The sequence below is a fragment of the Amblyomma mixtum genome, chromosome 1 (assembly GCF_055824585.1).
Source record: "Amblyomma mixtum isolate Tamu chromosome 1, ASM5582458v1, whole genome shotgun sequence".
Taxonomy (NCBI): domain Eukaryota; kingdom Metazoa; phylum Arthropoda; class Arachnida; order Ixodida; family Ixodidae; genus Amblyomma; species Amblyomma mixtum.
Window position 1 is genome coordinate 155,957,503 of NC_143012.1, and position 27,745 is coordinate 155,985,247.

At 45.2% G+C, this 27,745-nt stretch overlaps 2 protein-coding genes across 12 annotated transcripts in view; one reads left to right on the forward strand and one right to left on the reverse strand.

The window, feature by feature from the left end:
* Window positions 1-7,873, reverse strand: part of TRAM (translocating chain-associated membrane protein 1) — a 34,643-nt gene extending 26,770 nt beyond the window's left edge. For 2 of the 3 annotated variants that reach the window (XR_016285308.1, XM_089558680.1), the window contains exons 1-4: window positions 7,651-7,872; window positions 7,004-7,058; window positions 4,263-4,381; window positions 1,240-1,356 (exon numbers count right to left, since the gene is read on the reverse strand). Coding sequence is in view for 2 of the 3 variants with exons in the window: in XM_089558680.1 (XP_089414806.1) it covers window positions 1,240-1,356; window positions 4,263-4,381; window positions 7,004-7,058; window positions 7,651-7,776 (417 nt within the window). In the remaining variant the exon portion in view is untranslated. Of the gene's footprint in view, window positions 1-1,235; window positions 1,357-4,262; window positions 4,382-7,003; window positions 7,059-7,650 lie in introns of all 3 variants that reach the window. The other variant, XM_089558671.1, reaches the window with a different exon arrangement.
* pps (protein partner of snf) overlaps window positions 1-27,745 on the forward strand; it is a 150,772-nt gene that overhangs the window by 44,445 nt on the left and 78,582 nt on the right. For 3 of the 9 annotated variants that reach the window (XM_089558594.1, XM_089558658.1, XM_089558641.1), the window contains exons 1-2: window positions 6,894-8,434; window positions 27,587-27,743. In XM_089558594.1, the coding sequence (XP_089414720.1) occupies window positions 27,617-27,743 (127 nt within the window). In that variant the 5' untranslated portion in view covers window positions 6,894-8,434; window positions 27,587-27,616. Of the gene's footprint in view, window positions 1-6,892; window positions 8,435-26,376; window positions 26,501-27,586; window positions 27,744-27,745 lie in introns of those variants that run through there. The other 6 variants (XM_089558628.1, XM_089558635.1, XM_089558620.1 and 3 more) reach the window with 5 other exon arrangements.

Genomic DNA, 27,745 nt, shown 5'->3' on the forward strand with positions numbered 1-27,745 from the left:
TTGTTCAGAGTGCTGGAGCGGTGTGCTGCAGAACAAATCATAGCGCACAAGTGCTGTGTTAAGAGCAGTGTGGCCGTTCCTTGCTTTTATTTCTATGCAGCGTTGGTACAGCACAAGCACCGACCGTGAAAACGAGTAGTACCTGCTGTAAAATTTCGTTTTGTTTCCTCTGCAGAGGACTGCCCAAGCTGTCCGATACAAGCCTGTTCACGTCTGTACGTTTTGATGTGAGCCCGATAACACAGAGTCTGGGCGTAGACGTGGGCTCCCCGTTTCTGCTTTCACTCGTTGGTAATCCAATTCCCAGGCATGAAACGGATGAAGTGCAATTTGCCGACCAAGTCGAGCGTGTAAACCTACCCCTTGCCGATGAGTTAACTCGACCCACCTCAGCACTTTATTTCTTTTGTCTTGTTCACTGGCTCATATGATCTCAAATGTGCTAGTCTCTCACCGCTTCAGTCTCTTCGCATTAAGGTTTTATTTTGTGCACTGTGAAACACGAGTGTTTAGAATGAACAGACACAAATGCTAAAATATAAAATGCAGAGAGGAAAAATTATGCCACTGCTTTAATTGAAGTTTTGGTTACAATGGGGTACAATTTTGCGATCCCTGGTTGCATCTGGGCAGCCATTACAAAGACCCGCCATAATTATCACCCTAGTCGTTCAATTAAACCCAAAGAAAGCTATAATGGCACCAATTGCCGGCCTGGATGAAAGAAGTGATCTCTCTAAATATGCCGCGAACACGCCCATCGATACTGAATGGCTTGCCAATAAGCAATTTCTGCAAAAAAGCAGCCTTCTCTTCAAATTGTCAGCAGTGGTTAAGCAATGGTATGATGCCGCCGGGTTTTTCCATCTCGTTGATGTACAAAAAGGCATGCAGCAGTGCTGCCGAGCTTTCGTTCTGCCACGATGCTCCAGGGACGACATCCCAGAGTGCTTGCTGCGCGCAGCACCAGCAGCACGCAGTGCGAAATCGCAGAGCAGCCGCAGTGTATGGCGTCTACAAGACGTGAAAATCTCCAACATTTTTATAGGAAAACCATGACAACAACGACTGAATGTGCCGACGAACCACTCGCAAAAGGAGCAAACAAATGCTTGCTCACACTGCCGGTCCTTCTTAGAATAGTTTGTGGCATCGATCCAATCGAACTACGGCCCCCGGTGGCAGAAATGTCAACAGAAGGAAGGAAGACTGCGTAGTACTACAGAGGTGTGCACGTGCCTTGCGGATGATGTCGGCACCCCACAGGAAAGAGACGAGGTAGAAGATGAGCAGCTGGCCCGACTCGTTGAACTTGCTGTGCTTCATCTTGGACAGGTGCATCTTGCGGTTCAGTTTCTGGACACACAACATCCGGGAAAGCGGGTGAGCACCGAACACATGCCCACACATCAGCACATGAAGACTCACACGAACGCTCGATAAGAAGATTTTGCAACTTTGTCATGCACGCGATGTTGGGCGCATTGAGAAGTTGTTCCTCCCATTGTCGATGGCATGTTTAAATATATCTTTTTGCCTTTTTCTGCCTACCTGTACTTTTATAAACATCATGTGCGCTGCCCGTGGAGAATGTTTTTTTTTTTTTTCCACTCTTAGCAACATATTACTTGCCCCTGCTGTGGGCTTGCAAAAAGACTGGTAGTATATTGCAAATAGATAAAATAAATAAATCACTCAGCATTGTCTGCATCATTTCAAATAATTACACAATATGCCCCTCTAAAATGCTGCTCATTCCAACCTTCAATCTACGCAACCATTTCTCTGCTCACTACCGGCACCTTTGTTAATGCAACGTGTGTGCATTTTTTACTTGTGCATCTCATCCAGTGTGAAGCATTACATACACAAAAATGCTCAGATAGTGGCTGCAGCGAAGAACTCCAGCCACATCCTTGACCAGTTATGTACAGGCAGCAATGTACATTCCCATAACCAATGAAGTAAGGCAAGAAGCTGCACCAGGTGTAGCACCTGAAGCCATTCCAGCTTCCCACTACATCTGTCAAAATAATGCAGGCAGCCAATGAGTGTCACAGTAAGTGCCTCATGTTCAATCACTTTTTTGATGACCCTGTTCCCTCTTACTTAGGTCAAAGTGACACTGCAAATGTTGAAGAATATATTTAATCCAACACGCCTTACACTATACTGCACCACTCTTAACGCTCCCGTACCCCCATACATATACACAGCAGGCAACGCTGCTAAGGATAGTGCACCTGTTCGTGCAGGCTAAGCCCGTGCCCAAAAAGTAGTTTGCCATAAAACCAAAGTGAACATAGGCATATTTCGTTGTGACAAATCTTTAATACTTTGACTGGCAGCCTCTTGGACTTCGTTTTGCCTCTTTCAACATTTTTGTTGTGCAACTCATCGAGACTTCGAGAAGCAAGAATTAGATGCGGCGGTATGATACGCAGCTGGTAGAGCCAATTGCTCTTACTCCATGTGCGCCTAAAATGTAGTCCAGACTCTAAAAATTATAGCCAGAGTGCTAGAACACCGAGTGCCTCACAGCTTAGACAGCGATTTTAAGTGCTACCACTTCGTTTTATCCACTTCGTTTTATATTATTGCTCCAAGTTTTTGTGTGAACGCTCACCCGAAGTTTCCGGAAGAGCGAATGATACATTGTGGAGTAATACGATTTCACAAACACACTGCTTCTACAGCCTCTGCAGTGTTGCCTGCTATGTATGAAACGGAGCATAGTGTACCCCCATCTACTCTGCCAGAGACTCACAGGATGCATGCAATGCTAGTATGATGCAGAAGACGTTAATGCAACGAGAGAGGCAAGAAAAAGTGCTAAATGCTTACGGTACGTTTCTTGAGGTACTAGTGGAAACCAAGGGGGCAGCAGTTAGTCAACGAAGTCATTGCACTAACACAAGAACATAAAAGCAAGTGCAGCGATGCCCAACACGCACCAACTAAACAAACCATTCACCAAAGGCTGGAGAGATTAGACAGCTGTCTTAAAGCATCAACTGCAGCAGAAGAATGGCACAAGTAAGCCACGTAAAATTAGTTTTGCACTGCAACAGTTTCTATGTTTCGCTCTTAAAAACCCAGTGGAAGGAAAAAGGCAGTCGGTCAGAGAGAAAACTTCACAGCACTCCCAGCTGGAATGCATTACGCTCTGATATACAACAGAAACAGTGCCTCACCCCCCCTCCCCCCTGTAAGAAGTGAATTTTGTCTTTTTTAACTGTTTTCGCAATATGTCGAGGTCAGTGGCAGGGAGCTTCCTGTTTGCAATGGCACTGTATCCATTATGTGCCGAGCCCTGTTGTACTAAACTGCCTCTACAGGTACCATATAAAGTTAAGGGTTGTGGGTCACTCAGCTGCAGAAACACAACTGCAAAACAATTCAAGCTGTTGGACCCTGTTGAAACACAAAACTACCGTATATTGCCGATTATAAGTAGACTCCGATTACAAGTCAACCCCACAACTCACGGCCCCCTTTGAGCAAAAAAAAGTTTGACTCCAAATTTAGGTCGACGCTGCCACACCCTGTGATCCTAGCTCATCTCACCCAAAAAGTTTTCCAGAAGGCCCAGTCATAAAGAAACATTTATTTGTTCACGAGACATCTCTGACACGTCGTCGCTTGTGTGGACACAGTCGCGATCATCGTCTTAAAAGCCACTGCTGCCGCTGGTTTGTCGATAACAAGTTGCTATCGTATTAAAACAAACCTTTTTTTATCTCAAATTCAAGTTTTTTTAAGCAGATCCACTTTCGCACCGTGTCTGACAACTATTGGAATTACGAGCGCACAGGGCATGATATTATCCGTGACTTGGTCGAAATTACTTTTGACCCCGCATATATGTTGACTCCGAACATGTCGACCCCCTAATTTTGGAAGGACATTAAAAAAAACAAAAACGTCGACTTATGCACGGCAATATACGGTATTTTCTGTTCAAACTATAAGTCGCAATATAAAACAGCTTTGTGTACCACGTATGCCCAAAAGCAATTAAAACACTGACAAAATTATAAAAGAAATGTCTCAAGGCAAAAATTTATGTTTGTCTTTTATGTCAGTACCCAGGGCAAAAACAAACATATGCAAACACTGGCCCTACTTTAAAGCTGCTTTCAGGATTCCTGGCACACATGCGTGGCAAACTCAATAGGATCTTCACTATAAAATGTTGCGAGGCTGGCAAAGTTTTAGCATGGGTTGCTTGGCGAGAATGGCACACAAAGAGTGGCACTCACATCGAGCAGGTACTCCTGGATGATGGCGTGCATGACGATGGCAATGAGGAAGTAGAAGAAGGTCAGGCAGAGATCCTTGGCGCCATAGGTGTAGTTCACCACCCCCTGTGTCTCTAGGCCTGGGTAAAGAAGAGCACATGACTTGAGAGGCCCATGCAACATAGACTACCTTCGCGTGCTTTGTGAACCACGCAGACACATCGCTAACTGCACTTCTACTTTAGGACAAGACATATCTGCAATGCAAGAATGCAATTTCTCCATTCACCAAGACACATGCAACGTTTTCTTCAGCTGTCGCGACAGCCAGCGAGAAAGCTGCGATGCACAACGACGTGTACATGACCCAGTCACAATAATTTCCGACCTAACTATGCTCATCCTGTCTTTAGCCCAATAAACAAAGCCTGCCCATTTTTTAAGTTCGACATACTGCCACTTCACGAATATCTCCGCCTGATTGTGATATCGCGGTTTCTGCCCAAAGGTGCCATACAATCTGCACAAAACAGGTACAAATCAGAGCTCCGAGACACCTGAACAGTTTGCTCAACGGTGGATTTGCCAAACACTGCACCTTACAAGTGGGCTCAGCGCAGCACTGGCATGCAGTACAATTGCCTGCACTGCTGATATACATGTCAGGGTCAAAATATGATGACAATGTGAAGTGCTTGAGCAAATACTGCTGCCCTTAAAGGAATATGCACACTGCTTGTTTTAGTACGTTAAATTGAATTCAGCGCAAAAATACAGACAAGGGACAAAGAGAGACACACTGAGACGTTCACGAGCGCTATAGCGCTCGTGAACGTCTCAGTGTGTCTCTCTTTGTCCCTTGTCTGTATTTTTGCGCTGAATTCAATTTAACATGCTTCACCAACTAGCCCGGCAGCTTGCTCTCCTGAATTGTTTTAGTACCCCCAGGGCTCCCCAGAGAAAAAACTAAGTGCAACTGAAAACCAACTTGAGTAATCCCTGCAAGATCTCGAAATTTCGGAATCAAACCTGCGCACACTATTTACAGCTGTGACCGAAAAAACCTGACAGTGGTAAATAAAGGTAGGATGATAAGTTTCATGGTATGCCTTGTGCATTAAGTAGTGCTCTAAATCATTGTGCCAAGGACACTAAAAACCATGATTTGCAAAATGCAATCCACCTGGGGCATTCTGAACAGAGTGTGTTGCACAATAAGACTGTCGCACTGTGTTGACATCATATGAACGAGTTTGCAGCAGAGCAGTGGGGGAAGTCATGACAGCTCCAATACTGAGCACAATTGAAGGGGGCACTTGTGTTTAATTATGTACAACTATGAGCACCACTGAAACGCATCACATTCTGCTTTAAATTGCACGACTTGGCTTCACACTGCCTTCTTCTAACACTCTGCCTAGTTCATGTGATGAAGTGAACATGCGGTCGGGCTGTGGCTCACAGTTCAAGCCTGGGATCAGTGTGAAGAACTCTTCAAAGGTGAATTGTACTTTGTGTATATCATTTCACCTATTCAATTTAACTTCTCTGGGGGAACTTGCTCTGCACTGCTTGAGCTTTCATATCCCACTAAACACACTGCAGCAACATCACGGCAAGTGTACACCTTTTGGGCTCAATTTAGTAAGCAGAAGCTGCGTTTAACATTATTGCAATCCAAATATTTACTAAGGCAAGCTACTATTTAGCTACGCACAACACATCTTACTCTGCACGGCTGCATGCGGGAAACCAATTGGAGAATCTTTTAGGCATTCTTACTCAAATTCATTATCCCGAAGGTTTCCCAAGGGGCACAAACAAGAGGTGCCACATGGAGCAAGCTTATCTTTAGCTATCTAAGCTGTGCAGATAACCACAGTGAAGACTTCATTCAGGCTCGTTTTGATAGCTTTAAACACTGCCTCTATAATTAAAGGTCTACAGATGAATACAAAAAAGTGGCAGGATTTTAACCTAGTTAAACCGGGTAGACGTGTAAAAAGCATGTGTTTAACCTGGTTGGCTCATGGTTTTGCTTTGCTGGATTGACGGCACGTCTGACGATGAAATTAGTTTGATAGTAGTATTAGTTGAAGACAACGATGTGCAATGCATAGCACAAGAGCATGCTGCAGTTTAACACAAGGTGTGATCGGCTGCAGTGACAGCAGACAGCACAGTGCTCTTGTGCACAGGCCTGCACAGCTGATCTGTTCATGTCGCCGTGGGTTCGAAACCCAGTCGTGCAATATTTATTTATTTATTCAAGGTCGGGCTTCAACAATGAAACTGTTTGAAGTTTGAAATGAAACTAAAAATGAACAAGATCCGGCCTCAATTATTCATCACTCATACGAAGTCGAAAGAGTCCCGATTCCACATTCCTTACGTGAAACTGCACCGCGCACCAAGTTAAGCACACACCTATGCGCTGTTAGGTGCAAGTCTTCGGGGTCGTTTGCGCATCAAGGCAAAAAAAGCCCGCGTTGTGATGCAAGACGAGGCGCGCGGTACAACCACCCCCAGAGCTGCGCGCCGGGTCCCACACAGCCGCGCTCTGCTCGATCGCGAACCGACTGGGAAGATAACGGGCCGAGGAGAGGGAGGGGAGCCGCAGGTAACACGCATACACGTGTTCAGCGCCGGCCGGTGGATGCTCCGGCTCGCGCGAGGATCGCAGCCGGCCCCTTCGGCGCACGGCGATCGAGAGCTCGGCCAAAAGCCGCGGGAACCGCGGACGAGGCCGCGAATGCACTCACCGTCGGTTACGTTGTGATGCAGGGCGATGAAGACCGAAGCATATGGTGCCGACACCTGCGAGGGGAACGAGACGTTCGGGCCGTCAGCTGTGCGCCGAGCCGAAGCAACTACGAGACAACACGGGCACGATCGGAAAATCGGCAGCCGGCGGAGGTCCCGGGCAGTGGCGAAACGAGATAAAACAAACACGACCGAAGAAGGCAGCAGCGGCACAATGAGGCTCCAACCGGACCAGCCGGCGGGGAAATGAGGCCATGTACTGCGCGACGCTGCACTGCTAAGGAAAGTAAGAGTTGCGAAACTGGGCGTCCCGAAACTGACAGTGACAGTGAATCTCCGTGACACAAAGCACGGCTAAATTAAAGACAAGGCGCGATCTCTACTTCGTCAAACATGGTACGCTCACCGCCGAGACATAAGCTCGACCACTGACTACTGCTAACCACTTGGTCGGGTAAACGCGCGGCCTGTGCAAAATCTACTCTTACGACGACCGAAAAACAGGCGCGCAAACATATAGTCGCTAAAGCAAGACAGTTAAGAATGACAGAGGTGGGTAAGAGAAATAAACTCAGCCCAGAGGAGCAGGTCGTGAGCAGGGAGCAGTAGCAATGGAGCAGTCTTGACGAAGTTCAGGACGGCTCACCTGGAATAGAAGACCCATAACGAACAGCATAGCGACGCAGGAGACGATGTCGGCATGATTTTGGATGACGAACTCGTGGCTGAATATCGGAGGGTTCTTGGAGCCCGTTCGACGTTTGAGCGCCATCGCTACAATCTGCAAGCCGCCGCTGCCGAGACGCGACTCTGAAAGGAAACTGTAAACAGCGGCCGGCCCGAAAGAAATCTGCCAACCGGAAGCCACGTGGAAGGGGACCGCAGCGAATTCGAAACTGCTAGGACCGCAGAAATTGAAGATCGAAGAATAAAATTGTGCATTTCTGTGCGTTGCGCCAAAAAGAGGCTTTTAATTTTCACGGCTGTTATTTAGATAACTTGATTTTATTTGTATACTCTGTTAAATCATAGGCGGCGATGCGTGACTGTGTGGTTCGCGGCCACGCCGTTGTCGATAAATGGTGCTGGGGAGCGTGAAATATTCGAAGCGCTTTAGCCAACGCGCGAGGTGATGCGAGTGGAACCGCACGTTCGAACCCGGGAGTGCCTCCAAATGCCTGGGTCGCAATAAAGAGAAAATTTGAGACCACGGCCCATAAGTGCGATCAGAAAAGAGCCGCGATAGACACACACAGCGCCCTCAGGGGCTTGGCGCAACAAGGGTCGCTGCCTGTGCGCTCGGAACTGGGAACAAGCCCGACTTGCATGGCTGGAGTTTTTCACCGCAAAGAACATGGGCGTCGCGCCCGACCGACGGAAGCACGCCTGCGAAAGCAACCCTAGGATGTGAACGGCGAGACGCCACCAAGGTGAGCGCATTTGCTTTTATCGCCGTTTTTCGCGACTGCTTTCTGCGCGTTTCCGCTGGCGGTGCCGATTCGTTCGTTTGTGTTTACAAACGTGCTTGATTAGGCCTAGCGTCTCTTTCGGCGGCCGCAGCGAACACCTCCGCCGCAGGCACACGGCCTGCTGCGCGCATCGGGCGCGCTTGTGCCCTGCCGTCGCCGTGCTCGTCCGCTGCTCGGTCCGTGTCGCAGTCTCGCAAGGCCCGAGAAGAGCGTCGACGTTCCCCGGCGCCGATTCGCAATGCTCCCGCCGCGAGCTCTCGAGGCGGCAAGCAGTGAGGAAGGGCCGACCAGGAAGGCACTGGCGGCCGCCGATTGCGAAGTCACGTCTTATCTTTGGCGGGATTTGGTCGATCGATTCGGTCGGGTCGCTCGGGAGGCCCGCCTTTGCTGCGGCCCGCGTATCGCGCTGCACGCGCTCGTGCGATCTTCCATACCGCGCTCGGCTAGCGCAGGCTATCTCTCCGCCGCGGTTGCTTTGGAGCAGACTACCCCTCGCGTCTACTTCACTTTCGACCTTGGGACCATCGTAGATGCGCGATCGGCGCTGTGCCTCTGTCCTGTCGAGCGACTTCGACGCATTGCCGCCTACTTGACACCCTTCCGAAGGCGCGGTGGTCGCGCGCGGTGTGGTGCTTGGTGCGAGATGGTCCGATGAGCATCCGAACACTGTCGCCGCCAGTTGCTCCGCTACGCTGTACGCTTGAGGTGGCACCGTCGACTACGCGGATTACTTGGCATTGAAAACGCGGGGGCATGACAACGGATAGCTCTTTTGGAATTTAATTACTGCCCGCGGTCGCAACGCGCGCCTGTTGCCACCCGCCAGAGGGTCTCCCGTACCCGACGTCCAGAGGAGTGCTTGCTGCCAGAGCTCCTGCACAAAAACAGTTGAAAGTGTTCGATCGCTGTCAAATAATTTGGGCTGCGCTCCCTGTCAATGTACATTGCTACCTACCTACCTCCTCTGTGTGTTTGATGAAAGCTGGTGTGAAGTGCTCGTGTGTCTGCACTCGTCTTTTTGCGTGTCTGTTTTAAGCTGAGCTCTATATTTTTATTCGTGGATTACCAACTAGCCCGCACCCTTACCGCTGTGCGCATGGAATGAATGGAGTCTGCTTAAATGCACGTCGCATGCCTACGCTTTTTCGTTTGCATTTTTCGAAGGGAGGTAAAGGGACGGAATTTCCTTCTAAAGTAGAGCACACATAGGCCCATTCATGATCACTGTAAGGCCGCACCACTTAAATTTGGGCTAAACTTTACAATAAAATAAAACACCCCTTCAGGACCAAGCAAAACAGTTGTTAACTACCTCCTTGCAACCACAGAAATTGCACTACAACCTCAGACTTGTGTTTCGAGTGTGATGAACAAAAGTTAAATCATTTATTTTTGTTGTTCGTAGTGACATATACGGGATATGTGATTATAGTGTAGATATTTTGCTAATAAACATTTTTTTACTGAACAGTTTGAGTTTCACTTGCTGGGACTTGGCTGTTTGGCATGAAGTCTCAGTACATTTAACAGGCTGGGTTTAGAAATCCTGGCACTAGTGCCATGGCAGGTAGCAGTAGAAACTCTATTGCCCGTTGCCGTTCAACCCTTGTGCATGGATCAACCTCTGTGAGCTAGTTGGAACTGTCCCTTCTCAGGCACTGCTGTCATGTCCTCGGGAGCAGTAGCTGCTCTTCAGTTTGGCTGCACTAGCTCCGTCAAGTTCCGTGGTGCTGCTGCCAACGCGCACCGTCAGTTCAGGCAGTTCCAAGTGCAGCTTGGCACTGGCTGCTTCCAAAACGAATGGTCGAGTGCAAGCCTGGTCGTCGCATAGCCTTGGCGTCATTGCCAAATTACAGCTTGCTGCGTGCCGCCGGCCTAAATGGCTGCCAAAATCCCGAAAAGCGTTGCGAATAGATTTGTAGAGAATAGATTGGCGGAGTAGATTTGTAATAAGGGAGTAATTACTCATTGACATCCACCCGAGCACTGCCATGCGGCTACAAAGGAAAGCTGTACAGCTTTCTCAGAAATTTTTTCTGAATAACTCGATTTTCACCTGATTTTGAGTTCTGAAATGTTGCCCGATTTTTACCCCCCAGAATTCCATAAAAAGTAAACTTCAGAACGAAGGACCCTAATTATAGTCTACAAGCTGTTTAAGACTGTCAGTTTGGGCATGTGTTTGGTAACTGCTGTGTGAAACACTGACTCCACTATTAAAGGAGTATAGACACCTAACTTTTGGATGAGTGTTTTCTTCTTTGTAGTGATGCGTAAGGCATTATTGCACATGGATTACCACGTGGTATTCTCCTGTGAGCGCTAAATAATCAGGTATACTTCTCGTGCTGTTTTGGTTTCGGTTTCAACAGCCGGACGCTGACTTTGACGTCAAAGTATGGATATAGGTCACGCGAGGCATGAAAAAACTGCAATATCATCACTGCTTCTACATACGTTGTCATTCCGGCTCTTGCGGATGGCTGGCTTCAGCATTGTAGTGAATTAAAACGATGAAGCAGTGACTATATCGGCCACAGTTTGACATCACAGCCATATTTTGGTTGTTGAAACCGAAACAGTGTGACAGAAAAATTTGATTATGAATTATTTAGCAGTTATAGATGAATACCACATGGTGATCCATGTGTAGTAGTGTGTTCTGCATCATTGTAGAGAAAAAAAACATGCCACCAAAATTAGGTGTCTATACTAATTTAAAGGCCCTGCGCGGACAACTAATTTTTGTTCTTTATAGAAATCGATTTCATGGCTCTTCCTGGTTGTATTAAAGTTCGTCTGGCGGCAAAGGACATGTTTATTGGCATGGAAATTGGCATTTGAAAATTTCCCCATCGCATTATTCAGACTCGTGACGTCTACACCGAAAAGAACTCTATGATCATTGTTCTGAAGTGAGTGGCAGCGCAGCCTAGCCTTTGGCATCTGTACCAAAGTAACGCTGTCGATGCAACACAGTTTAGTTGCGAAATCGTCCGGTGATGGTGACACCTACCTTTCTGGCATATAAAAGGTCCGTTTGCAGTTAGGGTAGTGGCTTTGTTATCAGAATGCAGTAATTTGTCTGTGCGGTGTTCCTTTAACAATGAGGTGGTAGGCTTCAACGATTCATTCAAGTTTATTCGACAGTTCCTCAGATGGTCAAAATACCTTGTAAAGCAAAGCTGTGAAATGCATTGGAATAGAACTAATGGGTGGCAGACGCATCCTTCCAGAATAGGTAGCTGAAAGCAACATGTTTTAGCAGGTATTCCCTGTAAGGTTTGGCATTGCTCATCATACCAGCAGCACTTGAAGATCCACTTGCCTGGGTTCTTTATTTATTATTATTATTTCTTGCTCTACATTGCATTGCAAAGGGGGAAATAAGCTGGTGAGGATCAGGTAACAAGCAGATAGGACGGAGGGGAGATCGCGCTGGAAAAACTAGCCACATTGTATACACGATAGTGGCTGCTGGTCGGTATCTTGAGAGGGGAATAACTGTGCTGCTCCACATCCCAGTACTTCTAAGAAATTATACTTCGTGTCCATTACCTTTTAAAACCAGTCGGACTGTCCGTTCGTTTGCAAACGGAGAGCTCCGTTGCTTATCCCACTGTGCTTGCTGTTCCATGAGATTGTAAATGTGCTTGTTTTGTTATTACTGGTCATTCTTTGTTTTTGTGAACTTCCTCCGTTTACGTCATTCTGCTTTATTTTTATTTATTATTTTTTTTTTGTGACATTAAGATGAATAACTTATCGCTTGCTCTTTTCATATCCTTTATTTTTTTTATGGTGTGCTGTCCATAATAGGAACAACCACAGAGAGACTACACTCCTAAGAGGGATTGTGTGCCCCATTCAAGAACTTCAAATTAAAATCCAAATTATTTGTGGAGTCGATGAGATCAGTGTTAAATTTTTGCAAATTACCATGGAATACTGTTCAATCATACTACAGTGCATTTTTTTCACAGTCATATAACACTAGCAGTATACCTCATGACTGGAAAAGTAATCCCCATCCACAAGTCAGGCCAAACACAAAATCCGCTCATCTACAGGCCCATTTCCCTTACATCCATACCGTGTAAAATGATGGAGCCCATTATGTACACGCATCTAGTTAACTTTCCTGAAGATAACTTTTTTTCCAGTGGGCTGCAGAGATTCCGTAAAAATTTCGCTTGGGAAACTCAGCCAGTCTCTTTCAGTGATGATCTGCATGCCTATCTAGACTATGACCCAGGGTGTCGAACCGGAACTGAACCCGAACCCTAAACCGGAACCGAACCCGAATTTCCGCCCGGAACCGGAACCGAACCGAACCCATATTTTTTTCGCCATCTTGGAACTGAACCCGAACCGGAACGATTCAAAGGAACCGTTCCGAACCGGTTCGGGACCCGGTTCAGCCCCACTTTTTTTGCATCCCGGCATACGTCTTGTTTTCCGACAAAATGATATGATCTATCGCATAGACTTACCCACCCGTAGCTGTCTGCGCTGGGAAGTGCGAAAATAGTATCCAGTATATGCGACAGCAAACTAACAGGAGGTCTGGTGCCTGGGAAGAAGCCTAATTGACGCTTCTGTAATGTACTGCCGCCAATTCTAAACACTTGTATGTCAGGTTTATGTGAAATCTTGAGTTATTACTCCTCCCTTTTACATATTTGCGTAAATCTTTAGTTAGTTTAGTTTAGTTTAGTTTATGGGGTTTAACGTCCCAAAGCGACTAAGGCTATGAGAGACGCCGTAGTGGAGGGCTCCGGAAATTTCGACCACCTGGGGTTCTTTAACGTGCACTGACATGGCACAGTACACGGGCCTCCAGAATTTCGCCTCCATCGAAATTCAGCCGTCGCAGCCGGGATCGAATTCGCGTCTTATGGGTCAGCAGTCGAGCGCCGTAACCACTGAGCCTCCGCGGCGGGTCTCTTAGGCTCGTAGATTAGCTGTGCATTATTACAAACACCTTCTCACGCGAAAGCATCAACTATGTTAATGCTAGCACATCAAAGAACCGGCTACAACACATGCAATGTAACTACGATGAAGTGATTTGGTTATGCCGATTCGCTGAAATTGTTCTGCTTCTAAGAAAAAATTTCTGCCAGTCGCCAGCGCGCAGTTCCATCCGCTGTTCTCGCACTGCTCGATCTTGAATTCTCTGTCTGACGACTTATATCTACTTTTCGCAGTCATATTTCCCGTTCTTAGTGTCTGACGCGACAGGCTTATGATTGTTAGTGTTTTGTTTTTCTTAGAACGCTTGGGTGATTGAATACGTTGAGCCTTCACAACAATCTGCCTCGGCTATATCGGGTACAGGTGGGTATTGGGGGGTGGTGAGATGGGTTGAAGTTTTTGAAGGTGCATTTTTACCAGTGAATGCCCTGATGTGTCGTCCACCGGAGTGTGCATCAAGGATGGAGGCTGCACGCACGCAGCGGGGTTATTTTTGGGAAAGCAGGCTATACTGCTAACGCAGTAAAAAGAACAACTAAAATAGTATGCAAAGTCTTACCTCTGACTCCGAGTGGGATTCGTACTAATGGCGGCGCAACAGAAAACTGTTTACAGATGCTTTAGGCTATTCGGCTATCTTGTAGGCTTCTTTTTATGGTTGTTGCATGGAATATTTGAAACCTCTCTGACCCTCCTCATGAATTACTTGACCGCGTCGAATTCAGTGATCTCGCCATAGCGCCTGATGTCACCATAACTCCCTGCGTCCGCCCGCACGTGAAAATTCCAGACTGTGCACAAACCATGAAAGGGGAACCAGTCAGGAGGTTGAACTTGCGCAGCATATTCCTCCTGCGTTAAAGTGCACTGCGTCTGAACAGTGACCTCGTGGAACGCGGCGGTTCTGCGTCCTATGAACACGAAGAGTTGGCACGGAATTCAAGAGTTTTTCATCGCAGACATAAATGTTATAATGAAATGTATGATGTCAATGGGTTTTTTAAGAGACTGCTTAAGTATGTCCTAAAAGAATACAGCATCATGACAAAAATACCATTTTATTGCTGAAATTGTTTGTCGTTGCTCGCACAGGTTGAAATGCACTACGGCACAAACGCCCCTTTGGCGCGAAGGTAGTACGTCCAAACATGTAAGGTCCATGTCTGAAGGGTGAAAAAGGTTTTTGTGGCCGATTAAAACTAAGTCGAGCCCACTTATAGCGAACCTGATGGTCCCGCAGTTTCCATTCGTTATATCTGATGTTCGTAGCAAGTGGATTCTTCTTACAACAGCCAAAAATATTAAGGCCGCTAAAAGTGGCAATTATTTCTTACAAAGCTGCGTTATGCGTGCCTACTTGTGCAAAGCAGAGCCTGCCGTGGCTCTTTCCAGGCTATCTAGGGCGGTCATTTAATCCTCGTCGAGACGTTGCTGCCCACGATCAAATTTAGGGACGGGGTATAACTAATCATGGATGAAGTGTGCATGGCAACTGGTGGCAGGTCGGCCACGTAAATGAGATTCCTGGCAGTAGGAAGAGCTCGCACTTGGTGTTCAACGTCTCCGTCAGAGGAGGCGCTTCTGCGATTTTGTGGTCCGCAGGAACGTAGTTATCCGAGTAAACATCCGGTCGGCTATGGATCCACGAAGCGCGTTGCCAGAAATCTGCAATCATCTGGTCACGCGTGTTTTCGAGCTTCTTCTGTCGTTACTGGGCTGATGCAGCGACGAAGTAGTGCAGCGTTTGTGGTGCAGAATGCATCCGTTGCACTGTCAGCTATATGACAATGCCTGAACATTGCAGCGGCGCGAAAGATTGAGACGACGGCTATGCATACCACGTGACCGGGATGGCCAGCAAGGATTTGAAAAATTATCTAATCGCTGTTTTTAGTTGATCCGCGAGATTGGTCAGTAGCTTCGCTTTTGACGATGCCCCTGTCTCACGCGCACCGCGCTTCTTCGACTCAGGATGCTTTGCCGAGCCGGCGAACGCGTAGGCAATGATTGCCCTCGTTGGCCATCGACGCGGGTTTGGCCGGCGGTTACTTACTATTTCAGTAGAGAATTATAGCATATTGTTACCGTGTTTACATTAGCATTTACAGTGCTACCGGACGCCGGACTTTCCGGTTAGCGCTGCGCACATCAGTGCCGCTTTTTAATTCCATTTCTGGGTTGACATGTTCCTTCCGGGGCGGTGTGATGAAGGTTGAGAGGTGCTATTTCATCTGCGTGCTTAGCGGAAGGACGACCTCTACAACCTCGGGGTAATTCACCACGCCACCTCGTTCGCTATAACCGAGTGGTGTGGCCAGAGTTGTTCGCTGTATCTGCGACGAATTTCCGTTGCCCTTATGCATATTTTCACGGTAGCATCACACCCGCTCGAAATAAGCGAGCGTTCGTTATATCTGTGGCCATTAAAGTGGGCTCCACTGTACATCCGCTGACTTCGCTTTAATACACTAGTATCAAGAAAGTTTCGGTAAGGCTGTAGATGTATGGGTAGAGGAAGTAATGACCGATCGCAACATTTGTCATCTGCCTTGTGGAGAGGCTGTACAGGTAAGTAAAAGCCAAGAGTGAGAAAACAGAATGAATCAGCACTTGCGAACATGTCCAGAAAAGACAGGCAAGCACTTACTCACCTAATAAGCATAGCTGCCAGAAAGGGGTTGTTTGTAGCTTTGGAAATAAATGCCTGAAACAAGTTGGTGGACAAATGGTGCACGCCAGATTAACCCCTCTGTATCACTCTATCAAGGGCGCAAAAAATTCTGTGGACGCAAAGGTTGCCTTTGATAGCGCCCCAGGAAGAGTCCCAAATAGGGGTGTGCGAATATTCTAGATTTCCGAATATAATTCGAATATTATATTTTTAGTATTCGTATTCGATTCGAAATCCAAGTATTTGTGTTGTATCGAATATTCGACCCGACGCGAATATTCGTTGCTAGCCGAATATTCATTGTGAGCACCGGCGTTCATTTCGGTTCGCAAGCCCTATCGACAGAGACATAACAACAAGGCGGCGCCCAGAGCAATGCTCATTCCTTCCTCCAAGGGCCATGCCGTAGCTGACTGCTCTGGTGAGCTTCTTTGTGGCTATACCTGCGAAGCTGGTGTAGTCAGAGCTATGCACGAAGTACCTCGCAATACGTGCCAGTTCAGTGCCAAGTGAGGGGGCATTTTCTGTGGCTGGAGGAGTCGTTTCAGCTAGAAGGGAACTACTTCTGCCTGACCATGTGGAGCAGCGGGTTTTCCTTCACGACAACCTTTTATGTTCATCCCAGCAACGCGCGTTCGTGCTGATGACAAGCTAGCTTTAATCAATGCTGTGTACCTGCCATCTTCTCTGATATTTCCACTCTTCTAAGAATTATGTTCGAGACTGATACTTTTCGTGCAGCCTTTTGTGTTCATTTAATCATCGATAGTTGAACTGTGATGTTCTCGGGGTGCTCAGATAAATGTTTTGTAGTGGTTAAATGCGTCTCTCCTTGATTATTCGATATTCGATTCGATATTCGGAGCCAAGTATTCGTATTCGATTCGTATTCGAAGAATTTGATATTCGCACATCCCTAGTCCCAAACATTCTATCACGAACAAATTTCTTACTTTACTATAGTGAGAAGACACGATTAGCTGAGTTTTTGAAGATACTGAGCTATAGGGGCTCAGGATATATAACGTGAGTCACAAAGGCGTTGTCGAATAATATATGTTTGGTAAGTTCTTTATGTTAGGGAGAGCCAGTGCTCCCACGAGGCTCTCGTTGGGTGGGGGATGGGCGGTGGAGGGATTCTCGAACATTTTCTTACCATGTAGTAAAGGCGGGGGCGGCAATTTTGGGGCCCCGTAAGTACACTGCGTACTTACGGGGCCGTAAATACACTCCATACGAGACCTATTACTCGCGCTACGGGGTCTCCAGAACTGCTCAAGCAGGAGGGTCTTTGAGATGCAAAATGTATCGGCTTTTCGTCCTACACCTCATAAGGTGGATTATAGCGTATACACACAGCCGATTTTCATTTATTTCGAGTTCATTTTATTTTGCGGCTCTTACCGTAAATTCTTCTTTTTTCTGCGGATAATAAATAAAATGGCGAAAGTGAGAACATCTCGCATTAAACAATTTTTTCGTGCTCAAGTAACGCAGTAAACACGACAAAAGGAAGAAAGGACATGACACGAGCGCTGACTAACAACTGGTTATTTTATTCTAGAAAAAGTATACAAAGGCGCAGGGCACAGAAAACAACCCCCCCCCCCCCCCCCCCCCCCGAAAAAAAAAACAGAACAAAGGTTAAAACTTAACAACCATACTGCGCATGCACATCGCAGTCGAGTCGTGACGTCTTTTTCAACGAAATTCGAAGAGTATCTTCGATAGTAGACGGCACTCCCCTATCTCCTGGACCTCACACACTGCCAAGAAAGCCTGACTCCATGACTACCAAACTGATAGATGGTGTAGCAACACGCTCATCTGCCCCCCCCCCCCCCCCCCCACTTAAAAAGACAAGTCCCCTGTTTAATCACTCTGATCGAATTTTTAGGGAGATGGTGGAGGCCTTTATGATCAGGAAGGATGCAGATGATTCACTTGCCACATAGCGCTAAAAAGACACGGACACACAGGGAGACACACAGGACGGGCGTTAGCGCCCGTCCTGTGTCTCTCTTGTGTCCGTGTCTTTTTAGCGCTATGTGGCAAGTGAACGATTGCCAACTCGCCCGAGCTTCTACTCTGACTATAATGATGCAGATGAGCGTGTTGCTTCACCATACATCAATTTCGTAGATAAGGAGCCAGGATTTCGTGGCAACTGGATAAGGTCAAGGAGATAGGGGAGTGCCGTCTACTATGGAATATAGTCTTCGAATTTCATTGCAAAAGATGTGATGATTCGACTACGATGTGCATGCGCAGTATGTTTTTTAGTTTTAATTTTAGCTCTTCTGTTTTCTGGATTGTTCACTGTGTCCTCCGCCTTCATATACTTTTCCGATAATGTAATAACCAGTTGTTAGTCGGCGTCTGTGTCGTCTCCAGACTTCCGTTTGTCCTGTTTCCTGCGCTTCTTAAGCAACCGTTACCAACTAGCCCAATTTTATGTTCTCATAAACAAATCTTTGCATTTTTTATTTTGTATAGCGATGTGCAAGAAAAAAGAAAACGCATATCACTGAAACCCATCTGCGTTCTAATTTTTTTTTGTCCTGAACCCGTTTGAACCCGTTTGAACCGGTTCGAGATGGTCCGAACCGGTTCGAACCGGAACGGAATGGCCCTCTGGAGCCGAACCCGGAACTGAACCCGAAAGGCGTGAACCCGAACCCGAACCGAACCCGAAAAAATACCGGTTCGACACCCTGCTATGACCTGTATCTTTCTTGGTTTCTCCAAAGTTTTTGACAAGGTTAAGCATGCACTACTTCTTCATATACTAAGCTTCCTAAACATAGACCCTGCAATAATTGACTGGATTCGTGCTTTCCCCACATCTCGCGTTCAGTTTGTAACCACTAATGAAGTCAACTCACCATTGGCCCCAGTAATGCAAATTAATGAGGGTATCTCATACTAACCACACAAGTATCACGTATATACTTAATAACGCCTCATTAGAATCTGTGACATCATATCGGTACCTGGGTGTTCTCATTACCAGCAATCTGTCTTGGAAATCGTATTTCAGTTACATCACTTCTAAAGCCATGTTGGACAAATGTTTAGGGGAATCCCCCAAGGTGGAGTAGATTTGTAATAAGGGAGTAATTACTCATTGGCATCCACCCAAGTGCAGCCATAAGGCTACAAAGGAAAGCTGTAGAGCTTTCTCAGAAACTTCGTAGTTAAAGAAAAATTCGTCCTGGTCCGGGGTTCGAACCTGGGACCACCACTTCACCGGAGCAGCCGCTCTGCCAATTGAGCCAACCGGGACGGCAAGCTCATGGTAGGGCGAGAGCGAATTGATCAATAACTCAAAGTGGGAACTGTGTTGGTCAAATGTTTAGGGGAATCCCCCAAGGTGGAGTAGAATTTTTAATAAGGGAGTAATTACTCATTGGCATCCACCCAAGTGCAGCCATACGGCTACAAAGGAAAGCAAAGAAAAGAAGTTTTCTTTAACTATGAAGTTTCTGAGAAATCTGTATAGCTTTCCTTTGTAGCTGTATGGCTGCACTCAGGTGGATGTCGCTTAGTAATTAGTCCCTTATTACTTCTAAAGCCAATAGCACTCTTGGATATATGCGGTGAAATTTCTCCCTTGGAGCATCGTCATTAAAATTATTATTGTACACAACTTACATTCGTCCACATATACACATCATCTGTTTGGAGTCCGATTCATGTAACTCTCATAGTCTCTTGAGGCAATACAAAAACGCTGAGCCCAGTTTATCTTATACCAAAGGACCACTAGTGTTACTTACATGAAAGCCTATTCACAAGTACCACTTTTATCAACCCGAAGAAAGTTATCTCTCCTGTCTCTCTTTTGTAAAATACACTGCGATAACACAACCTTGCACTGTCTTTGGGTTCAACCACCGTCATGCATTTCATCTCGCCGTAACCACAGCAAGAAAGTACATATTCCATTCTCATATATGCTTGCGTATTCATACTCATTTCTTCCTTGGACAAGCAGTGGCTAGAATAACCTGTCAGCATCACTGACAAGCATATCTGGAATTGAAAACTTTAAATCTGCATTACAAAGCCTCTTTTCCTAGGTGGTGTTCAAATTCTCATCATGGCTGTTTATTTCGTTAGGAGCTGTATTCAGTAGGTTTATTAGGAGCTGTATTCCTTGTTATATTTTCGAATTTATTAGCACCGTTGCTGATTTAAAAATTTATTCTTTTGTACCTCTTTGTTCATTTCTTTTATTTCTTCATGTTCTTACTTTTATTTTTAACCGATTTTACAGATTGGTGTGTATTTTTACTACTAACATTTTTTTTTTTCATTACAATCTGTATTCCTCAGCATCCACCCCCTCCCCTCTGTAATGTATGTTTGTACCTTGAGGGTATAAAAATGAATACACAAAACCATGCAGCCTCAGAGCTTTCATGATGTTGAGTCATTAGTAGACCTATGCAGTTGAACATTTGGAAGAGTCCATGCCTGGCACATTGTGATGAAGTAAAATATGTCTAAATACCACAGAGAACGGCTGAGAGGTCTTTGTAATATTAAAATTTGTATTCCAAAACAATTGCCTGCGTAAAAGGTTCCGTGACTGGTCAAAACTAGCGGGGCTGCCGTTCTGTGCGTTAATGGAAGAGAAAAAAAAATGTCGAAACAGCGGTTGAGCAATATTTATTTTATATCATGTGAATAACAAGCACTTAGTACTGTGCATGAAACAACTTCATTATTCAGTATGTTGGGAATAATGAGTGTTCCCACTGTACTCAATTTCACCAGTGCACTGCCGCAAAAAGCAGACAGCACAGGAACACATCTTGCAACAAAAAGCTGCACCTTGTGAAGTTCCTTATAACCCTTTCAGGCGCTTTAATACACAGTTGCGTAAGCAGCAAACTTTTTCTGAGAAAATGGAGCACTTAACAGTGATTTCATTATTTCAGTCAAATTGAGCACCCTTCTTGTTGCAAATAAGTTGCTTTTTTGTGCAGACAGATTTTGCCGGGAGTGAAAACATCGATTGTTTTTGCTCATTTTCGAGCATAATGTGAGTCTTTGAAACACAAAATGATTCCACGATCCCTTGGGTGCTTACCTGAGACACGAGAACATTTCGATGTTACTATTTCTAACAAATCTGACACTTTGTGCCCAATTCTCTACATCGTTGTCAAAACTTAGCTGCTGGTCTTTCAGGTTCGAAAACTAACAAATTCCCTTTCTTGAGGCCAGAATATACTACTTAGGTGAAAAAATAATTCATTTCAGTCAAAACAAAAAATGGCGCCTGAAAGGGTTAAAGGAATAGAGGTCGTGCTGACACTAAGGACGTCTTTTTTTTTTTTTTTTTTTTAAGGGCTTTATACCATCTTTGCATATTTGACATCCATGTCCCATGCGTATCTTGTTGTGGAGCAACAACCACCATCACACCGGCCTCTGGCACCTGCCCAGGCCTTACGTAGTGAGGCTGTGGAGACCCCGAGTGGAGGCATCTAAGACTGCTCCACCACCTCCAAGGCTGGTTACACTGCCTCTCGGGTCAGTGGGCCTCGAGACCTCTGCCTATGAGGCGAGGTCTGGCACAAAGACCCATGCGCTGTCTGCACAATCGTCCAGCGCCTCTGAAGAAGTGATGGACACGAGCCAGGGTAGTTCTGGGCTGTGAGCGTCGCAGGGACGGCAGAACTCTCGGGATCTGGAAAAAAAAAGGGAGAGAGAAACAAGCTTGAATCATGGAGTCAATCCAAACCTAGTTTCCTACCCCGCATACATAAAATAAGATGGCATTCATAATACATTGGAACAGCAGGGGACTCTTAAATCATTTCAGTGATATAAAGCACATGTTAACTTAATTCTCCCTTGTTGCTTTGTGCCTAGAGGAAACTAACCTAGGTCCCTAGCATACTAATGTGCTGAAAAAAGTAGAAGGCATTCTGCCATGACTGAGAGCATGCAAGCAGGTTATCGGGAGGGGTAGCCATCGCCGTGCAAAGTGTAACTTGCTGCTAAATTAGAGGCTGTAGCAGCCACTCTACTTACATATAACACTATTGTAGTGTGCTCTGTATACCTCAAGCTACACCTGAAAGTAATCTACATAAAGTTAGAAAACCATTTAGCCCAACTACCAGAGCCTTGTCTGGTACTTGGCGATTTTAATGCTCATTCTTTTTTCTGGAGAAGTGAAAAAACCGGTACCAGAGGTCAAATTATAGAGGATTTTTTTCTGAGCAGTAATATTTGTTTGTTTAACTCTGGTAAAACTACATACTCCTCTCCAACCTCTTGGAAAATGCGCTGTTTAGATTTGTCCTTTAGTTCACCGTCTGTTGTAAGATCAGGATGTCATCGACAACTGATATGGCAGTGATCACATCCCTGTACTAATCAGATTGCCATCTGTTCCAGAAGTCATCCCAACAAAACCATGACATTGGAAGCTTCATTTAGCAGACTGACAACTTAGCAAAAGGCACTTTAGAAAAAATAGTGTCAGAAAAATTGGCATCTATGAGGTTAATAAAAAGTTCACGAATTGCGTCATAATTGCCGCACACTTAGCTGTTCGTCAATCTTCAGGAGTGGTGCGACGAAACCACAAAGTGTGGTGGACATAGGATTGCAGGGAAGCAAAAAAGGAACAAAATAAATCTTGGGGTAAATTTCGCAGGTGTCCGACACAGAAGGACCTTGTTAAAAAGGGCAATAGGTAGAGCTCAGTACATCTGTCGTAGTGCCGAGAAAGCCTCATGGCAGATTTATGTTTCGTCTATATACAGTCAAATCGCAGTGAAAAAAATGTGGGAACAGGTAGGAAAATTAAATGGCACTTCTCACCGTTCACAATTCCTCTTCTGACAACGCCTGGCACACAAACAAGCATAGGGGAACAAGCAGACTCATTGGGGGAACATTTCGCTGCAGTTTCCAGTTCGTCACACTATATGCAGCCATTTCTGAAACACAAAATTATGGCCGAAAAACAAAGACTTCCAACAAGTGGGAGTTGAAATGAACAATACAACAATTTAATTACTCTCCAAAGAAATAGAGTACTGTCTGCCGGCAAAACAATTGCTCCAGGACCCGACCAAATACACTACGAAATGCTTGCCCATCTTTTTCAGCCTGCCGTAAAGGCACTCTCGAATTTATTTGGCAAAATATTCATTCAAAGAAAAATACTTGAGGAGTGGAAAAAGTCCATTTTAGTACCATTCCTGAAATCTGGAAAGCCGCCAGCCTTCCCTAGTAGCTATAGACCAATAGCCCTTACAAGCTGTCTCACCAAATCTTTTCAGAGTGTCTTGAATATAAGACTAACATTTGTCCTTGAATCCTGCGAACTTCTTGACATCCATCAATGTGGTTTCAAAAAGGCATGCTCAACAACTGACCATCTAGTTTGCCTGTAAATACAGTCGGAGAAGCTTTTATGCACAAATAACACTGTCTTGCTCTCTTTTTTTGATTTGAAGAAAGCATACAACACAACCTGGAGGTTCGGAATTTTTTGCGACCTGGCAGAGATTGGCATGCATGGCAGGATGTTTTGACTGCGTAAAGATTTCCTGTCCAACCGTTTTTTTCGTGTAAGCTTAGGCTAAACCCTCTCTAGCATCTTAATTCAGGAAAATGGAGTACCTCACGGGTGTATCTTAAGCACACCACTTTTTAGTATAAAAATGAATTCCATAGCTAGTATAATCTTAAAAGTTCATTATGTATTTGGTCTACGTTGATGATCTTCAAATATCCTGCACATCCTCTAACGTAGCATCATTCGGGAGACAAATACAGTTGACAATAAACAAATTAGTGACATGGGCAAGTAAGAATGGATTTCAATTTTCCACGCAGTTTACAGTTGCTGTGCTTTTCTCGTTCAAACGAGACTTACAAACTGACCCTAAAATACACCTAAACCAAACCAAATTGCCTGTAAAAAATTAACAAACGTCTTGCTATTACGTAAAAAAAAAAAAAAAAAAAACTCATTTCTAGCTCGCATAATTTCGCTCAAAAAGAAGTCCTCACAGTTCTGGAATATACTTAAAGTACTTTTATGAAAACACTGGGGATCTGATAGAACATGCCTTTTACAAATCTACCGCTAGTATAGCACGCTCTACCTTAGATTATGGATGTGTACTTTATGGTCTAAACAGATGAACTGCCCTTCACAGATAGGAGAGCATTGTTTATGTGCGCATGCATACTAAAAATGAGGTTTCTGCCAAAACACCTCTGTTACCCCTTTGATCACAAAGTGCGCTTCCAAGACACTCTTTATTAAATGGCCCCAATCGATAAGACCCGTTTTATAACACTTCTAAGATAAATGTCATGAGTTAGGATTGCTAGATGCCATACTTGAAATTGCCCCAGGGCAAAGTCCACTGCTGACGTGGTACAGCCTACCCTCTGTGCATGACCTGACATTAACATATGTTCATCAAACCAATTCCCACATGAACACTTACTGCAGGAATATCTGGTTCTTAAAGAAAAATATACTTGCTACACAGAATTTTTCACAGATGGCTCAAAATTGAGAAACTATGTTGGAAGTGCTGGATTACAAGGAAAATGGGAAAAAATAGTAAGACTACTGAATTGCAAATTAATTTTCACTGCTGAATGCTATGCTGTGTGTGGCTGTAGGCAGAATAATGAATTATAATATTGAAAACAGCATAATTTAAACTCATTCACTAAGCTTACTCCATGCACTCTATTCTGGAAATGCATTTGAACCCCTAGTCGAAAGCATTTTGTATGCAACATAGAAAAAATCGCAACGAAAGGTCGCATGATAAGGTTCTGCTGTGTGCTAAGCCACGTAGGGATAGATGGAAATGAGAAGGCAGACACATGTGTCTCTTGAGCTTGCAGCAGCGAAATCAAAAAAGTCAACATGCCTCATGGAGACTGCATGAAGTTAATACACTCTAAGTTGAAAGTTACATTGTAGGCGGCTTGGGAAAATGAAGTAAACAACAAACTACACTTCGTTAAGCCCATCTTCGGAGAATGGAAATCGTGCAGGCATCAGGAACATTGCACTGAAGTAACCTTATGTCGACTTTGCACTGGGCACACTCACCTAGCACATAATTTTCTGTTGGAAAAACGACAAAACGTCTATGTGAAAAATGTGGATATTAACTTATAGTAAACGTTATTTTTTTTCTCATGCTGAAAACTCAAAAAACTAAGAAACAAGTACTCTGCTCAATTTTATAATGAATGCATCCCTTTTCATCCAGCGCTGCTCTTAAGGGACAGTGCAATTGTGGACATGTCATATGTCTTTAGCTTTTTAAGGGATGCAGATTTTGTTCAAAAACAGTGAATTCTGGCTGGTTATTTCGCTTGATTTTATGATGCAACTCAGCCACATTCTCATTCCTGAGAAGGCTGGGTTCTTTGTTCGGTTTGTTGGGAGCCTCAAGATCCTTGCCCAGCCAAGGATGGTCGAGAAGGTTACCCGACCTTCTTTGGAGCTTTTAATATTAGCCATTTCTAAAATTTTTGCCCTCAGTCATCATTAGTTAATACAAACTAACTTTTAGGTCCTTTACACTACCGATACTGTCTGCATTTTTGTAAAATTTTGCAGGAAACAATTTTTTCTATAACTTGAGCTTGGCCTTAGGTGCTTCAAGCGAGCAGACAGTCCGTACTGTAACGACTACAGCTCAATTGAGACTGTGCTTCATATTCTCTTCGAATGTCGGGCGTACGTCAACAAATGTGCGCACTATGAACAATGCATGCAGTCCGTCACTCAAGTGCCACTCACAGTGCACTCTATATTAGGTCCTTTAGGCTGCTAAATACAGCAGCGACGTGCAATGATATTCTTATTTGCCTATTTGGACGCTATTTGGTGTTTTGGACAAACTCTAAATTGCTGAACACGTGATTACCCCGCTGTACATGCACGGAACTTGACTTCGGTGGCATCCAAAGAAGCCATCATGCGGTGAACTATTGCGTTGCAATCCTCTTCAATGAGTACACTTTTTTCTGCCACCCTTGCTCCATCTTTACTCTCCTGTTCCCTCCCCTACGCAGAGTGGCATGTCAGCGAATATTCACGCCGGCTGAAATCTCTGCTTTTCATTAAGGAGCTCTCTCTCCGCAGTGCCCTACATTAACCGTCACGAGGAGCGCAGTGCTTTGAAAACATGAGTGAACTCAGTCAAGAGTAGTGTCTTAATTTGTACATTTCATAATGCAGTGCCAAGCTTCAAGAATGGCGATTGATTGAAATGCATAGTGGTTGAAGCCAGCTTGGAAGATTTGTTACTACTTTCATGAACTTCTCTCTGGGCATCGCTAATGATTTTGGACTGACCACTTGAGTGAGCTGGTTTTTACCATAGTCTTTCATTACAAGAACTGCCATTTGCTTTCGCAAATTGCTTGAAGTAAAACTTGTAATTGGTCACGTGTTGAGCTCCAGGCTAAGGCAACTTGAGCAAACGCAAGTAATAGTCCAGAGAACTGATTTTCTTGCATCATTGTTGCGAACACGGACTCTGTCATTTTTTTAGCTTTAGTACCGCTGTTTTGCAGTTTTTTTCAAACCTGGGTTACACCTCACCCTGAGAGCCAGCTTGATAGCAGAGGTACCAGTGAGTTTATATCTGTTGCTGTATTTTGAAAAAGGAACTTGAATGTCTGAAGATATGGTAGTACTCAATTTTTTTTTTTTTTTTTCAGCAATTACATGTATTGCTGTAATACAAATTGTCGCTTCTTTTCCTCCAGTGGGCACATGTTGAACTACACTGAGGGTCAAAGCATGCTTAAGTGAAGTACTTTTTTTTTTCTTTATTTAAAACAAAGCCAGCTTAGGGGAGGGGCTGCTTAAAGGGTAAAGGTTTGAAGGTTTTAGGTAACCCTGCCTGAAGCAACATCCTTGCTTTATTAGTTATGGGCATGAATCCTTTTGCCTTTCCGCATGACCTCTATCGATCTGCTTTCAGCCCACTGTGCCATTTAGGGGCTGTCAGCAGCCTCCCACATTGTTAGGCACCTTCAAAGCTGCCTCAGTACGCAAGCTTTACATGTGGTTGCACAGCAACTGAGCCTCCAGTTGAGATGGAAGAGTTTTTCAAAGCTGCTACGATCAAGTTGCACAACACTGTAATTTATGAAAACTTTATTACAGCACCCTACTACTGGTGAGGCTTGCCCCTGCCATACGGTCAGGGCAAGTTTGTGTTCATTGAGAGCCTGGTAGAAAGCATTAATCAAGGTAATGCAATTCATCCTGACTGTATTTCATTATGGATCTTCAGGTGTTGCTCAGGATCGCTTACTGTTTACTCCTTTACAGCAAATCTTGCTGTGAGGCGTTCGGAGGAGTGTTGTGTACCTGTTAACATGACCCTGTGTGGGGGCAGGTGGTGACGCATGTTCCCTTCCCCTCCCCTGTTGTGCAGCAGCCGGCAGTGGACGGGGTGGGAGGCAGCATGTCCTCCTCGCAGGAGCAGCCACTGCTCAAGCTGGACTCAGTGCTGTCGGCGGAGCAGGTGCGTGCCCTGCTCCAGGAGGCCGCCCAGGCGCCCCACAATGACAAGCTGGACTTCGACGTGCTCGGT